Source organism: Pavona decussata, unplaced genomic scaffold, assembly GCF_977016875.1.
Source record: "Pavona decussata unplaced genomic scaffold, jaPavDecu1.1 SCAFFOLD_114, whole genome shotgun sequence".
Classification (NCBI taxonomy): domain Eukaryota; kingdom Metazoa; phylum Cnidaria; class Anthozoa; order Scleractinia; family Agariciidae; genus Pavona; species Pavona decussata.
Window position 1 is genome coordinate 3,531,208 of NW_028145528.1, and position 15,742 is coordinate 3,546,949.

Sequence of the window (15,742 nt, forward strand, 5' to 3'; positions counted from 1 at the left end):
AAAGGTGGACTATCACAAGCAATAGTTTCCCCTCTATGCAAAATATTAACAATAGCACTAGTTTTAGGATCACTGACAATGCACGATGTTCCATTCCACAATGTATCAAACCACAACTACAAAGTGCAAATTAGCATTTAGCAACCTAAAACAATATAGACCTCAACATGAGGAATAAATTACAGAGTTTGTGAGTTTTTCCCCATGGCCCAGAGCCTCGCAGTGACATCTCTTGTTTTAGGCTGAACTTTAAAATATCGAAATTGGGCTGTTGTGGAAGATGCCACATAACACTGTCCTCCCAAGCATCAATTTACATACTTGTGTTTCTGATTTTAGGGGAAAAATACAGTGTTTAGTTCTCTATAAGTAAGTATTTCATTGAGGAGCGTGGTTGGAAAGCAAGTTTTCCAGGAACTCAAGGGCCCTCTGGAAAATATCTATGGCAAAAGCACTTGAATTCTCAAGTGGATCAATTTCATTTGTTAGCCAAGAGATAATGTCATCTGGTAGATTCAAATCCACTTCATTGACTTCAACAGTAGACAGACCATCATCTGGTGGAGGTGGTGCGTTAGGGTCAAAACCAAACCACTCATAGTCATCGCCACTGACATTAACATCACTTCTCACATCAGCCACTGCAACAAGTCTTCCGTTCATCCTGTCTATCATTCCATTAGACCAGATTTGTTCCGGACTCCAATTTCTTTCAGTTCTTATGGGGTGCTTGTTCCAGGCCTCAACAAAACTAGCAATTGCAGCATTAATTCTAGGCAAGTAAACATAATGCAGAACAAACAAATGAAGGGGATTGGCGATGTCAAGCAAACCAGATTCCTCCAAGGATTTGAAGGTGTAGTAAAACACATTACCGAAACATCGAAACACATCACGCCATAACCGCTCTATTCTCTGATTACGTGTAGAGCTTCCAACAAGTGCAGATCCACGATCTTGGCCTCGAAATGCAATCATGCGTTCCCATACCAAAACGTTTTCACCTCCATGGTCAGTCCGTACTCTAGATGGCCACGAGTACCTTTCGACACCCTGCAGAAAAAGGCCTTCAACAGTCTCCTTTCTGTTGTTTATAGAACACTTCAAAAAACAAATTAAACGAGAGTAGCCATCTATACAACCGTGTATAACGAAACCCCATGTAATCAAACTGTGATGGCCGTCTATATGCCATAAACTGTTAGGACCAGGCACTGAATAAGCTCTCCTAGAAATTACTGTTGCCCATCTCAAACGGCAGTTGATCGGATCAACTCGTGAAATGCTGGCCCGAATACGATCCCTTTGAACATTGATCCCCATACTTCTCAAGTGGCCACGAACCATTGAGTAACCCACAAGGCCTCCTTGCACGCTCATGAAAGCACGCACAATATCATCAAGATTCGTATTTGTGATATTTGTAAAGCCAGTTTCCTCAGTAATACCAAGTTCTCGTACCCGTCGCCACAGGGTCCATCGCGAAACTAGAAGAAGTCCGGCGATGTCTTTCCACTTGAATCCTAAAGCCCTAAAGTGTAACAAAGTCTCTTCATCGATCTCGTACTTTGGTCTTCCCGGTCCTCTGTTTACGGTACGCTCCGGCGGACTTAGCAGATAAACTGCTAAGTGGGTACAATTTGGAGTGTTGGTTAGCTCCATTTCTGTCAATTTTCGACACCAAAGATGATACAGTACTCTCAAATTATTAGCAACCTCGGTCAACTCTGCTTTGTGCTCGTTAACAACCGGTAATACGTTTTCCACAAATTTTGCTGCTGCGTCTAAACGATTGATAGCCCACTCAATAAATGATCGGGAAGTGCTATTTTCTCCCTCTTCACAAATGTTTAACAGACTTAAAACATCCTCAAAGCAATCCATGAAAGATTGTTCGTCTACTGTTCTAGTAGCCATTTTGATTTTTGGCGGGAATCAATCAGGTTTTGTGCCGGGAAGGGAATGGGTTCCATGTTTGGGATTGGTGGGTGGGGAGGGACGGGGTATTTTGTTGAATGAAGTGATTTACAATGTCCGGGAACTTAACTCACAAAACAGTCATGATTTTTGTTGAATGAAAAAAGTCTGTATTGAAGTTGAACAGTTATTTTTGTTGAGTGTTAAATAAATATGACAGTTGAAGTTGAACAAATATTGTTGCTGAACGAAAATAATTTTAGTTGAAGTTGAACAAATATTGTTGTTGAACGAAAATAATTTAAGTTGAAGTTGAAGGAAAATGCGCATTGTTGAATATAAATATAAAACGTTGAATACGAATATATCTTGTTGAACATAAATAAAAGTTGTTGAATATAAATATGCAAGTTGTTGAATTTTGCAACATTTGGCCAACCATAGCCGGTTGTCATTTATGAGGATAAGTTCAACCCACTCAAACTCTGAAACACCGGTAAGAAATCCCGGCGCTCCTGTAGATAATTCGAAAGAAGTTAGCCTGTGAACAGGCTTCTAAGGGCCCTTCCAAGTTGGGTACAGGACAAAGAGAAAAATCTGCGATCAGGGGGAGCGAAGCGCGGTTCAAGTTTTCTCTTTGCCGTACACACGACTTGGGAACCTGTTTAAAGGGCTATATGATTGAAAAATGATTGCCGAGGAATGATATCTTCAAACGATTGAACCGCACATAACGGTCATATTCATATGTGAGGATGAACGTAATTTTGGAGGGGTGATATCGCACCAGTAAATGCAGCCACTCATCTCACCTCGTATAAAAATAAAATATGCCGAAAAGCTTATAAAAGTTTACGGACAGGCGAGAATTTAATAGGGAGGGGGTTAAGTGGTGCTTGAGCTGGTTCAGCGGTCCATAATCTATACTAGAAGCAGTCAAGTTTCTTTCAAATTATTATTTAATATAGTTTTTACCAGTAAAAAAAGGTGGTGGGATGGGAATGTGTAGTATATGTTATATCAAAATTGTGCAAGGTACGATTAAATTACCGCAATTTATGAAATTAATCTTCAGTGCAAAGCCTTCACTCCTACGGTGAAAACCATCCGCCCGTGAAATGACCTTTGATTAATAATCTTGTGTGCGCGTACGTGTTTAGTACAAAGCCTTGCATGTATATAGTCAACTATCCGCTGGTGAAATGAACTCAGATTAATAATCTTAAGTTTAGTGCTAAGCCTTGCATGTATGTGGTCAACTATCCGCCGGTGAAATGAACTCAGGTTAATTATCTTGAGTGCGCTCGTGTTTAGTACGAAGCCTTGCATGTATACAGCTATTTCAATTAACGCTGTCGGATTAAAATCAAGCTAAAAGACAAGACCGCAATGTTTTGTGGGATTATTTTTTATGAATAATTTCATCAAAATCATCCCTGCACGTGCAGGTCATTGTACTGCTAATTACAACCTATTGTTTTCTCCAAGCATGACTGATTTTGATGAATTTATTCATAAAAATCCCACGTGAACTTTCGGTCTTGTCTTTTAGCTTTATGCTTTAAACCGACAACGTTAGTTGAAATGACTGTATGGTCAACTATCCGCCGATGAAACGAACTCAGATTAATAATCTTGAGTGCGTGCAAGTGTTAAGTCCAAAGCGTTGCATGTATCTTACTGTGATCTTGTCTTAAGGTGTACCCCGGTTTTGTGAATACGCATACCACACAAATTAGTTGTTACTGCAATTTCTTCTCTCAGGAGGGTTCTTTGGATGTAGTGCAAGAAATTCCATAATTTACATATTAATTCCTTTTTATTCTTGTTTTTCAGTTGTGAGGATTACGTTCATCCTTACATATGAATATGACCGTTCTGTGCGGTCCAATCGTTTAAGGATATCATTCCTCGGCAATCATTTTTCAATCATATAGCCCTTTAAACAGGTTCCCAAGTCGTGTGTACGGCAAAGAGAAAACTTGGATTTTGACAGCTACTTCTGTAATTGGTCAAATGGAACGCGCCATTAGCTGGCGCGTTCTCACAAAGCTCAATGACCGTTGAAGAAATTCTTTGTACTGATCACAGTCGAGCTTCGAGTCAGAGTATTTCTTTCGCCGTAAAAGAAGCGCTAGTGTGATCTAAAAAAAACAGTACGATCCAGGAACATTTACAGAATTGGTCATCGCTGTAGTTTCCGTGAGAACACATGGAAATTGAATGCTTTTATTTACTGACTTTACATCATGGTAAGCTATGTTCGGAGACGCTGACTTTCTCTTCGAGAAATATCTGTGTGCCGATCTAAATACCTGCTGAATTACAAGAGGAACAGATTTTGCATTGCTAATTATCAAAGGTGGATTACACTTATCAAGTTATGTTCGCAGCGGTTGATCCTGAACTTGGCAAGAAATGCATATGTAAACTTCGCAAACTTAAATTTTGCGTGCGATTATTTTACCTCACAGCGGCCGAAGCTGAGTGACTGAACGACGAATTTTAAACATTTAATCATCGCCAGCTCTTTAAATCAATGGTAGCTGTGGAAAAACCAAATTTAAAGGTAAAGACTTAAAGAATGGATTGTGTATCACAACAACGCTGAGGCCTGTCCTTCCGTACTTGCGTCGGCTTCTATCAGTGAACGAGTAAACACCGGAATGTAAAATTCAGTAAATGTATTATCTAAAATTCCAAGGGATAAAACAACGTATTAAATAGTATAATATCTCTACTGTATCCTACACAGCCTTGTCAATCGATTATTTGATTTCTGATTCACTGTTTTTTTCCCGCGCAAAATACTTAAACTTACAGAATTGGTCGTCAAGTTTATGAATGACTGCTTGTAAAAATTGCATTTCTGGCATGAAAGAAATATTTAACAAAGCCTTTTTAATAAAACTTAGTGTTGTAGGCGGCTTTCCGGGAAATTTCGGTTGATTGGCAAAACCCTCTCTTAACAGTAAGCTTATTGCTTAACGAGTGGTGCAGCTGCGGCCTAAACGGGGCGTTAACCGCGAAAGTCGCGGCCAAGCCGCGTCAACGAGTGGCTTCGCGATTGCTTTGACTGAACGGATCTACATTGTAAGATTTCTGAAGATTTGCGTACGAATCGAAGGTGTTCTTGCAGAGATCACATCCATAAATCCTGCTTCGGATTCGACGAATTAGCGAACCATTGTATTTCGCTGGATTCCCGTCGCAGGAAAACATCTCGCTTTCGAAGTTTTCTGGTCGTGCTTTGGCGGCGCTTCGATTCGCATCAGACCTGTAACTGATACAGAATTCTGTTTTGTTAAAGTAGTCGACTTTGCATACATAATTAGAAACGCTTCGACCCAGATACAGTTGTTAATCGTAGTCTGCACAGATTGTATTCTATATTAAATGTATTAGTTAATTCAGAATCTAAGCTCAGCCTTCAGTTTATGAGTAGTTTTAACGACCGGTTTATTGTTTTGATTTGTCATGTACCGCTGGTGAGTGAAAATGTCGTTCGCGAATTTTGAGATAGCGTTTTCAATTGTTTTCGTCGGGCTTTCTCTTTCCCAGTTGGTGATAAATTTCTAAGTTTAAATTCCGTAGAAATCCTGAAAAGCAGAAATAGTATCAGGTTAAAGCGACCTACTTTTCGTTTTCCTTTTTTTTTTCTTTATTTGAAATCATGTGTTCCCAAAAATTATACGCGAAACGGTGCAAATTAGCGAAGATATTATGCGAGTCTTTCGACCACTTGTTGATTTCACGGTGTGTTTTTAGCTTCGAAACGCGAACAAAATACAAACGTCAAATGGACTGAATCTGTGAACCCATTAGACAAATTTTTCTTTTGCTTGTTTTAAAACAAAAGACTTGAAAAGATCTTCGTTTTGTTTGAAAAGTGTCGCAAACATTTCAGATAATTATCGCACTGCCGTACGCGACGAATTCCGCTCGCGTTGTTGTTTGTCGAAGAGTGAAAATGGGGAAAATATCATTCGCGAACTCACGGGCAAACTAGAAGTAGACCTCGAGGGAAGTATAGTCCTATAAGGCATTCGTTTGTGTAAGATTTATGCACCTATCAATGTTTTGCCCCAGGATGGTGGGGGGGGGGGGGGGGGGGGGCGGGCAACCCCACGGGAATTTGACATTTTCAGGCTTTCAAATGTCAATTTCCCCACCCTTGGGTATCCATTAAAAGTCAAATTCCCACCCCTGGGGATCCCAGAACTTGTATAATATCAATAAACTGACTGAGGTAATCACAATACTTTATTAAAGAACTCAACGACTCCAGGGTGCAGTAAGCTCACTCAACACTATACCTGTGAACTGCTTCACATGGTATTTACAGCAATACAAAACATGCAATGCCAAAACATGTCATCATCAAGTGGGTTTAATGTACAAACTTGGTGAAACCAATTATCGCAGGCATCACACTGTATCCACTGAACAGTTGCAGCTCCATCCTCCTCTTCTGGGTCTTCTTTCTTGCAGTAACCACAGAGTACCTTAGGTAAGGAAGCACAAAAGGAGGTACCCAGTACGTAAAATGCGACTATTTCGTTCAAAATCCGGCAGAAAAACACTATATGAATATAAAACTTCAAAGACATATATCGGATGGGTGTTAAAAACAGCAACTTTTTACTTTAAAAGCATCAAAATACTTCTTACCTTGCGTTCAGCCATTGTTCGCGGAGCGAAGAAGAGCGCGGGGACTCATCAAAATGACTTCTGGTATTTTCCAAGATGGCGGATCGCTCATTCGCAGGCCCTCTCCACTTCCAAGATGGCGACCGAAGTCAAATTTCCCACCCACGGAGCCATTGTGGATGCCAAAATCCCTACCCGAGTGGAGCTTCACCAAGTCAAATGCCCGTGGGTTGCCCGCCCTCCCCCCCCCCCCCCCCATCCTTGGGCCAAACATTGATAGGTGCATTATTTCAAAGCAAGCGCAGTGAAGAGCAGTGGTTGACTTCGTAATAATTTTCGAAATGGCGGCTCGCCCCATGATTGTTGTTTTGACCGAGAAAACGCAATTTACGATTAATAACTGCATTTCCTGTCAAACGCGATTAATAATCGCGTACTTTACGATTATTAACTGTATAATGTGTCAAACGTACTTAATAATCTTGAATGGTACGATTATTTATCGTAAAAGATGAATTTCCTGATCAATAACTACAAAGTACACTTTTTTTAGATTATTAAGGACAAAGTACACATGTCATGAGTAATAACTGTAAAATTTTGTACTCCGGAATTAAAAAAAACACTCCGGAAATACATAGACCCCTGACTCATTTTTATATCATTTTTCACTTTAATTACATCATGGTTGTTGTAACCGTTAACTCTTTAATATTTCTCGTGACATTCCTAGTTAAGCCTTTATATCTTTAGCACATTCTTTGTTCTTGCACGGTTAAGAATGATCTTGCAATAAGCACTGAAATATCACGTTTACTTTTAAGGGAGGGGTTCACATTTCAGCGCATGTGCATGAATCTAAATGCTTTTTTCTCTTTCTTATCAACTTTACGGCCTTAAAAATCCAACTCACAGGTACTTCAGTAATCACATTCTATAATAAGTGCAAGCAAAATGACTGATGACCAAAATTCACAGAAAATGCTGGTGAACTGTACTCATATTTTCAATATTGAATTTAGCGTTGACCCGTAGGATTTATTCCACGGTTGATATGTTTACAATTACTATTTGCATGGGAAATAACGCAATCATATGAAAAAAAGTACCATCCGAGTAACATATTTCCTTTCGAATGGTTCATAAATAACGAATTAAATTAAACAGGCTTGGGTCATAGCAAGCAAAGGCGAAAAAGTATTTTGATTCATGGACTTGCGCAGAACGGTGAACCCTCCCTTCGATACAAACTTGGTAAATTTGGCCGCTATTCTAACCCTCCCTGATGATTTATCGGACAACAAACAGAACCTGTACCATCACTAGGAATGAAAGAAATACGATTGGTGTGGTTCGTTTACCAAGTTCTTATCTTACGCGTTCCCTTGCCTTTCTTTTACTTTTATATTATAATTATTGCATTGGCATCAACGTTAACTATTTTTACTTTGCAGTTTCTTCTTAACAGTTAGACGGCAAGAGTGAAGTTTTTTATTGACTCATAGTTGACGAGGAGCGAGGAAAAAACCCAACTGTCAAGGTACAACAAAAACGACAGTGAAAAGTCTCCTGAATTTAAAAGTTTTAGCATTACTCAGCGGCCGATCTATTAACCAAAGAAATTCGCTAAAGACGGTCCATTTCTAGCAGGGTGGTTTGCGAGATCAACAGTGCGCTGCAAGGCCAGTCTACGAAAATTTAGGCCGCCCCTGCTAAACCAATCACGTTGCAAGTTTGCCTAATACTCGGTCAGCTGGCTTGGGGTAATTCCCCACAGTTCCCTGATGTTTTGATGTTTTTTGCCCTCACATATCGTCTTACCTTGATTCTGCAAAAGCATTAGATCAAGATACGCTTCCTTGTACTCTTGTTGATCAATAAACACAGTCACATCAACGTCTTCTCCACTGGCCAGATGTTTGACTTCTTCAGTAACAAGAAACTCTTGAAGACGATTCTTCAATGTTCCGTCGTTGTACATGCTCCATAATTCGTTCAAAGCTGACACTGCTTCTGCTTGCACTGTAAAGGAAAGAGAACCTTCGCCAAGTTCCACAAGTTTGGAAAAAGCAGGCAGAACAACCTTGTTAAAGACATCACTGTATTCATCAAAACTGGAGCAGCTACGGAGAGCCAAGCCGCTGCCAACTAGCAGAACACCACCAGCGAGCGTACGGAAATTACACACCAACCTTACCGCTGTAAAAGCAAAATCTTGGTTAGACAAGTCAATAAAAAAACAACTCCCACTGCGATCATTACTGGGTTACCTGTGGCCAATTGTCGATGTCACAAAATGGAAAACATGCACAATACTTGCTGTCAATCAAAGTATAAAGTTGCCCTCGAGGAGATCTTGAATTGCGCAGACACCAGTAAACAAAACAAGGATACGGATTATTTTCATACGTGTACAAAGGTTCATTGCTGAAAGATGTAAGTATCAAACTCATGGATCCCAGGACGAAAAACAGTCAATTTATAACCAACCTAAGACTAAAGAGAAAAAGATCAAAATACGGATCCTGCACTGAAGAAAACAGAAATTCAGTGCTTATAAGAGTGATACAGTAAGTCTAGACAAGCTCGAAAGTTTTTGCAATATATCACTTAAGTGACTGTACCTTGAAATTTTAAGAAAAAGATAGAAGATGGTCCTATATTATGTATGTCCTGCTTGTAACAGATTAGAATGTACTAAGAAAAACAGTTGTTCAATTGAATGAAAATAGATACACAACTCAGTATATGCTTACTATAAAAAAGTCATTTGATAGTAAACAGTACATCTGTGAAACTTATAGCTAGCTGTCTGTGTTTCAAAAGGACAAGTGCCATGTGAAGCTTTATTACTATTTTTACAAACTACTCCTTGGAGAAATACTACCAGAACTGTCAGTTCCAGAGAAACTTGAGCACATACATTACCTTGCCCCCCCCCTCCCCCCTCCCTCAAAGATCAGGCATGACTGAATGCAAGAGAGGATGTTCATCCTCTCTTGCTGAATGTTAAAACTAAAACAGTTAAGCTCAACTTTAGGGGGTACATCCTGAACTTATATTACATGCACCCATTTGGCTGAGAATAAAGAATCGTTTGTACATTTAAAAACAGTATTTGGCATTAACAAAATATATTGATGATACACAAGCAAGCCTTCATATATGTAATAAAAATTCTTCAGAAGCAAATGCATGTTTAAATCACGAAAACACTTCAACTAAATTTTGTTATCTTTGATAAACAACAAAACACTAATGAAACGGACTGCTGATAATAAAGATGATCCTCTGAATGCATGAGCACAGGGGACCAACAAATCAAACATGCTTGTTTTAACATGCAGTCTGATTACCAGATTATCCTGTTAACATTCAGCAGAATAATGAGGTAGCATCAGGAAATGAAATCTAAAGTATTGTTCCTGTTGAAAATGAACATCCAGTAGCATTTATTGACTGTGAAAATAAAAGCACTGGCATTTATTTTATTGTTTCCTTGGGGAAATTTATATAATGGTTAAGCTATTGAATGACAAAATAAATTGTCCTTAGACAATCTGAGCTTTTTCAGGTCATTGCTGAAAGACAACCAAGGAACATGACTGAGAAACATTCCCCACTCACCCCTCCCCCCCTCCCCCCTGCACACACACACATTTGTCCTATGCCACCACAGCCTTCTAAACTAGGCCCAGCTTGTATTTTTTTTGTTTGTTTGTTTTTTTGTTTTCTTTTGTTTTTATTATACCTGCTTTTTGCTTTACTGGCACAAAAACAAATTACAGCCACTGATAAAACAAGCTAAATTTCAGAGCATCATGACTTCTGCCTTATCCCCAATAACAGAAGTCTCAGCTGTGCTTAAGATACAGTAGCAGGAATTCAAATAACTGTAACTTGAGGGACAACTTAGATTTCCTACATGTACTGATTTTGCCACATCAAACCTACAGCTCCCAATTCCACTTCCTACTGAATCCAGGCAGAACTGTGTTATCAACTTCAGGTAGCCCAGTAATAATTTACGCTCTTTGAGCATCTTGTCTTAATTGAGGCAAGTCATAAATGAAAAAGTATACTAATCAATGAAAATAGTAGCAGGTAGTCAAAAACTTATTGCAAAAACAAATTGATTTGATTTGACTGCAGCAAGAGCAATGTGAGTGGGATGTACAGTGTAGGACGCAACCAGGTAATCCTTTGCCGTGACGTGTCAGACTTTCATATTGATCAGGGAAAATGGGAGGGGCGGGAGGGTACCAAGTGTTGTCTGTACTGAGCAGCCATGACAAGAAACATTTTCAATTTGTTTCAGGATAAAAGGTCGCCAACGAAACAAACAAGTGCTGCATGGTAAAGCCTGCCACACACTTGAGGAAAGAGCTGAGCAAACTGCCTCGCTAGGCGATAAGCTCAGCTGTTTCATCACACGTGTGGTTGAGGTTTCATGAGTTTTTATCCTAATATGCCATGAGAAAAATATCTGTCAAGTTTGATATTGAAATTTCGCCCTCATGAGGTGAAATTCTCACAAAAACTCTACCCCACACTTGAGGAAACATCTCAGCTGATTACCTAACAATGACTCGCAAAGCAGTTTGGTCAGCTCTTACCTCAAGTGTGTGGCAGGCTTAAGGTTCTTAATTATCCTCACACATCAATTGGGATAGCAAATTTGAAGCTGTTCAGAAACCAACAGCATAGCTTTTTTCTACATATTGTTCACTTAAAGTTTCCAAAGAATTATTACACTTGTAAATCATTAAATTCATGCTGCAGATTTCACTAACTGCAGGGCATGTTGGGCTGAGTTTTGCACTATACACCAAATAAAACCTTTAAACAGTTCACAGTCCGATAATTGTTTATAATAATGACAACGACACTTTATTTTTATGTTTAAAAGATTAGTTGATCGAGGCGATAAGTGATGCATACGGAGTCTGATCAACTAACCACACTTGTTGGTTGCCGAATTACAATCAGGTTGTCATGCCCACACACTACAGGACTAAATATGACTCTCGTCGCACTCACCTCCTACTATAGATCCTGCCGCTCGCTTCAGGGAAGAAATTATACCACATGACTGCGCTGAAATGAAACAAAGATCGAATTTCACCACAACCGCTAACAGCTAGTACACAAAACCTCGAGGCAGAACGGTAAAACTAGTTGCAAACGATATTTCGCCTGGCTTTCGAGTTTTGAAATAAATACGTTCGGTATTTATTGTAATCACTCCAGCGCATACCTAGTTAACTTCCGTCATCACAAAATTTGCATGTAAATACGAGATTGAGCTAACTTATTAACTAGCAAATACAAACCTTTTCTTTTGGCGTCAAACTTTTCAACCTTCTTGAGCAGCGATCCCTTCTTTAGTAGTATTAATATACTCTTCAATATGTCTAAGCGGTCAATTCCAAGGCGATGATTCTTTTCCAGTTCTTCAAATAATTTGAGAACAGTTGTAATGCTGTCTTTTATACAACCTCTCGGTAAGTCATCTCTGCAGATGAAAACCAAATTTCCCAGTTTCGTTGCATCGATTTTCTCACTAATCTCATAAAGTAAGTTATTATACTCATGTTTAGACATTTCTAAACGAAGAGAGTAGAAACCAGATGGAAGAAAGCCGTCTTTTAAAGGTCTGCCGAATCATCCAACATGGCGGAGTTCGAGCCCGAAGGGGCATTGCGTGACATCAAGTGTTTCGTAATTGTCACGCGAATTTCGCGGAATTTGATTTTCGCGCAGGAAATTCTTGAACCTGGCTCAAGAGGAACCGCAGAATGTGGAAAAAAACATAGTTCTTCGGTTCTTACTTTGTTTTTCTACCGCGACAATTTTAGCCATGTCAATTTGAAATTAGCCAGCGGCCGACCTTAACAGCGTGTTTTGTAATGTGAAACCTAACCAACTAACTTTCAATAAATCTTTGGAGTGATGGCAAACTCAGTAAGGGGCCGACTGACATGGCGGATTTCGGCCCGGGCTGAGATTTCAGCCCGGTTTCTTGAACAAATCTTCTTTAAACGACGTTTGCGATTACATGAAGAAACTTTCAGCCCGGGAAAACGGACTGAAAAACCTCATGTTATCAGAATGAAATTTCAGCCCGGGCTGAAAAGCGAGGTCACCTGGGTAAAAAAGTGACGTGGGCATGCGCAATAATTTGTTTTCAATGAAACAACCAGGTTTCAGTGGAATAACGGCGTAAAATCGAAAATCTTATTAGGTGCTTGGCGAATTACAAATCGAAAATGGACTACCAGAAAGGTGACTTCAACGCAGATAAGGTGAAGCAATACGAAGCCGTTCGGGAAGCGATGGACCAAATATATGAGGACTGAGGAACCGACCTTCTTTCTTCTTTCGTTTGTGTTCCATCATCTTGTAAGCTGCCACCATCCCAAAAAATTGAAAACTGAGTGCTAACAAAAGGCTAAATTGCGAGAAGCAATGCCCCGATTTTCACATGTCGAGTATTTGACGCCATTTTGATTTCTGTTCACTCTTCCCGCCAAATTTCAAATTTGGCGCACTGGCTGAATTTCAGCCCAGGCTGAAATTCGCCATGTAATCGCAACAAAACTCCAGCCCGCCTACCGGGATGAAATTTCAGCCCGAGCTGAAATTCGCCATGTAATCAGCCCCTAAGAAAAGCATTATCGATTTCCTGTGTGCGCAGTATAAATTATATGTATGATCACGACTTTTGATCGATAAATTCGCGATTACGTCAAAAGCTACAAAACTGCGCAGCACGAAATACCAGATATACCGAACTTTGTGGTAAAGTTGCGCAAAACTGTAAAGCAAGCTCTACGCTGTTGCATAGGGCTTTAAGTTCGTAAAAACAGGTTTTAAAGAGTCGTAAAGATATAGAGAAAAGTGCCTTTTACGTTTCCACATTCTTGTAATGTACCGTAAAGTCGATATAAAGTTAAAGTTTAATTTGTATGGGAAGGTAATTAACGGCTCGTTAAATACTATTGGCGCATATTCATGATCGCCTTCCTCGCTATTTTATGAAGCCTTAAGGGTAGGTGAAAATCTCTTATTTGGATTGGCGGATTTATCCTGGGGTTAATTAGTTATTGGTCGTCGTCTGTGATTGAAACCCAGAGGAGAATTACAGGCTGAGAACATTGAATGTATACAGCTTATTCGATGGTTTTGCATATAATACGCGCGGATATTTTGCGATTTGCGTAGTATTCGTGGCGAGGAAAATACAAACAATGAGCAAAATGTCCGCGCGTATTATTTTTAAAACCATCGAATAAGAGATTTATTATTCCACTTACAAAAATATTTTATTATTTTGGCTTCTCTTTTCTGGTGAGAGTGTTGAAATATACCCGACGTTATCTATCCACCCAGCTGTCCATCAGTGTATGGCGCGTGCGAATGAAGTAAACAACACAGAAAACCAGTGAAATGTCGTTGCCCTTATTCGTTCTGTTGTAAGCCGGTCAAACCGGGACACTACAGTGTATTACGGTTTGGTATTTTACGCGTTCTCTTGACCTTTAAAGTGGATTCTTTCCCGGAAGTTGATGTCTGCCGCTAAACCTGATTTACGCGCTCGTTGAATCCATGGTACTGCAGACGAAACGTAACTTATGGTTTTGTTCCTGGAAGCAGCATTTCAAAGCAATTTACATGATAAGCTTGGGAACTTGGTTTGTGGCAAAAACTGGACAAGAACTTTGCCACATTTATTTGTGCAAAAGTTCACTTGTGCATGCTCTGCATGCATAATGTGATAAAGTATTAAACGTCGGGTATATGAGCACAAGCGATTACAAAATGCGCCAGTGACATCAAATACTGGCGTATTTCTTGGCTTCAAAATAATTAATTCTTTGGAAAATTCTTTACTGACTTAGCGGATTGTGTTTCCCAGGAAATCCATTGCAGTGGAAGTCGTAGTGTCCTTCAAACGTCTTAATTGAGTAACTGCGTCGTGTGTAGTGGTTAAATTTTTTTGTAGTCTTCTTAATCGATATAGCCCATGTATGATAGTATTTTGTTTGAATTTACCCCGCCTTTTCAGTAACTCAGTGCAATATATACCTTGATCATGATAAATTTCTCTAAGTCTCCATTTTTCTAATCAATAGGCCTTATCACGGTTTTTGACGCCATTTTGACGAGTAGGCAAACACGTCTGAAATAACAGTGTTTGTATGGAAATCCGATGTCAAATAATTTTCAAAAAACAGCGCTTCTGAAAAATTCATGAATTAGAAACTTTTGGCACTAAGAAAGCGATTTTAAGAAAAAAAATTGGAGGGATGTAGCTGTGCCAGAAAGCGTCCAGTCGAGTTTTGAACTTTCCAAACATTGGCCTGTATAGCGAACCAGCCGTGAACTGCTACTAAAAATAGTTCGCGCGAAAAAAATACAGGGAAATGTATGGAAAGTTCAAAACACGACTGGGCGCTTTCTGGCACAGCTACATCCCTCCAATTTTTTTCTTAAAATCCTTTCCCCAGTTCCAAAAGTTTCCAATTCATGATTTTTTCAGAAGCGATGTTTTAAGAAAATTATTTGACATCGGATTCCCATACAAACACTGTTATTTCAGACGTGTTTGCCTACTCGTCAAACTGGCGTCGAAAACCGTGATAAGGCCTATTACAACCCTGTTACCTTAGCCGTTTATCTATGCTCTTCCGGCCGCTTCGTGTTGTTCCGTTTTAATTTTGCTCAAAGTATGTCGAATAGTTCGTTGCTTTCAAGAATGAACCGGCCGTCTGCAATTGAAACTGTGTTCAATAAATGTAACATTACAATCGCTACTGTACTGACAAATAAAATCGCGGCCGGTTATGTCCGAAATTTTGGGGAAGAAAGTTTCGAAATCTGACTGACCTGCAGGAGAGGCTCTAATTTTTTTTATCCCCTCTTAGTGCCCTGGCAGAAGTGAGCGCTTCGCACTCGCTTCTCGTCTGCAAACCGGATAATGAACAACTTGAACTTCTGGTCTGCAGCTAGAATCTGCCACTGCAATCATCTAATCGACTGGAAATGGTGTTGATACCCGGCTGTGACGTTTTCAGTTGCTTCTTCACAAACAAACCATACCTGGAAAGCTATTGTCAAATTGAAAGTTGTGATTTGACACATTGTTGACGTTTAATTCTTCGAAGTAAGTTAA

General features: G+C 39.6%; 2 protein-coding genes across 3 annotated transcripts in view; both read right to left on the bottom strand.

The window, feature by feature from the left end:
- Window positions 1-12,250, bottom strand: part of LOC146470271 (uncharacterized) — a 24,674-nt gene extending 12,424 nt beyond the window's left edge. For both annotated transcript variants that reach the window (XM_085122401.1, XM_085122403.1), the window contains exons 1-3: window positions 11,901-12,250; window positions 11,608-11,664; window positions 8,389-8,766 (exon numbers count right to left, since the gene is read on the bottom strand). In XM_085122401.1, coding sequence (XP_084978527.1) covers window positions 8,389-8,766; window positions 11,608-11,664; window positions 11,901-12,171 — 706 coding nt within the window. In that variant the 5' untranslated portion in view covers window positions 12,172-12,250. The remainder of the gene's footprint in view (window positions 1-8,388; window positions 8,767-11,607; window positions 11,665-11,900) is intronic.
- Window positions 13-1,922, bottom strand: LOC146470273 (uncharacterized). The gene has a single exon (XM_085122350.1). The coding sequence runs from the start codon at window positions 1,915-1,917 to the stop codon at window positions 379-381; it is 1,539 nt and encodes a 512-aa protein (XP_084978476.1). The 5' UTR covers window positions 1,918-1,922; the 3' UTR covers window positions 13-378.
- Window positions 12,251-15,742: the final 3,492 nt, after the last annotated feature.

What these genes read in the sequence shown, in the direction of transcription:
- LOC146470273 (XM_085122350.1), bottom strand. Translation starts at nt 1,917, where the DNA reads ATGGCTACTAGAACAGTAGACGAACAATCTTTCATGGATTGCTTTGAG.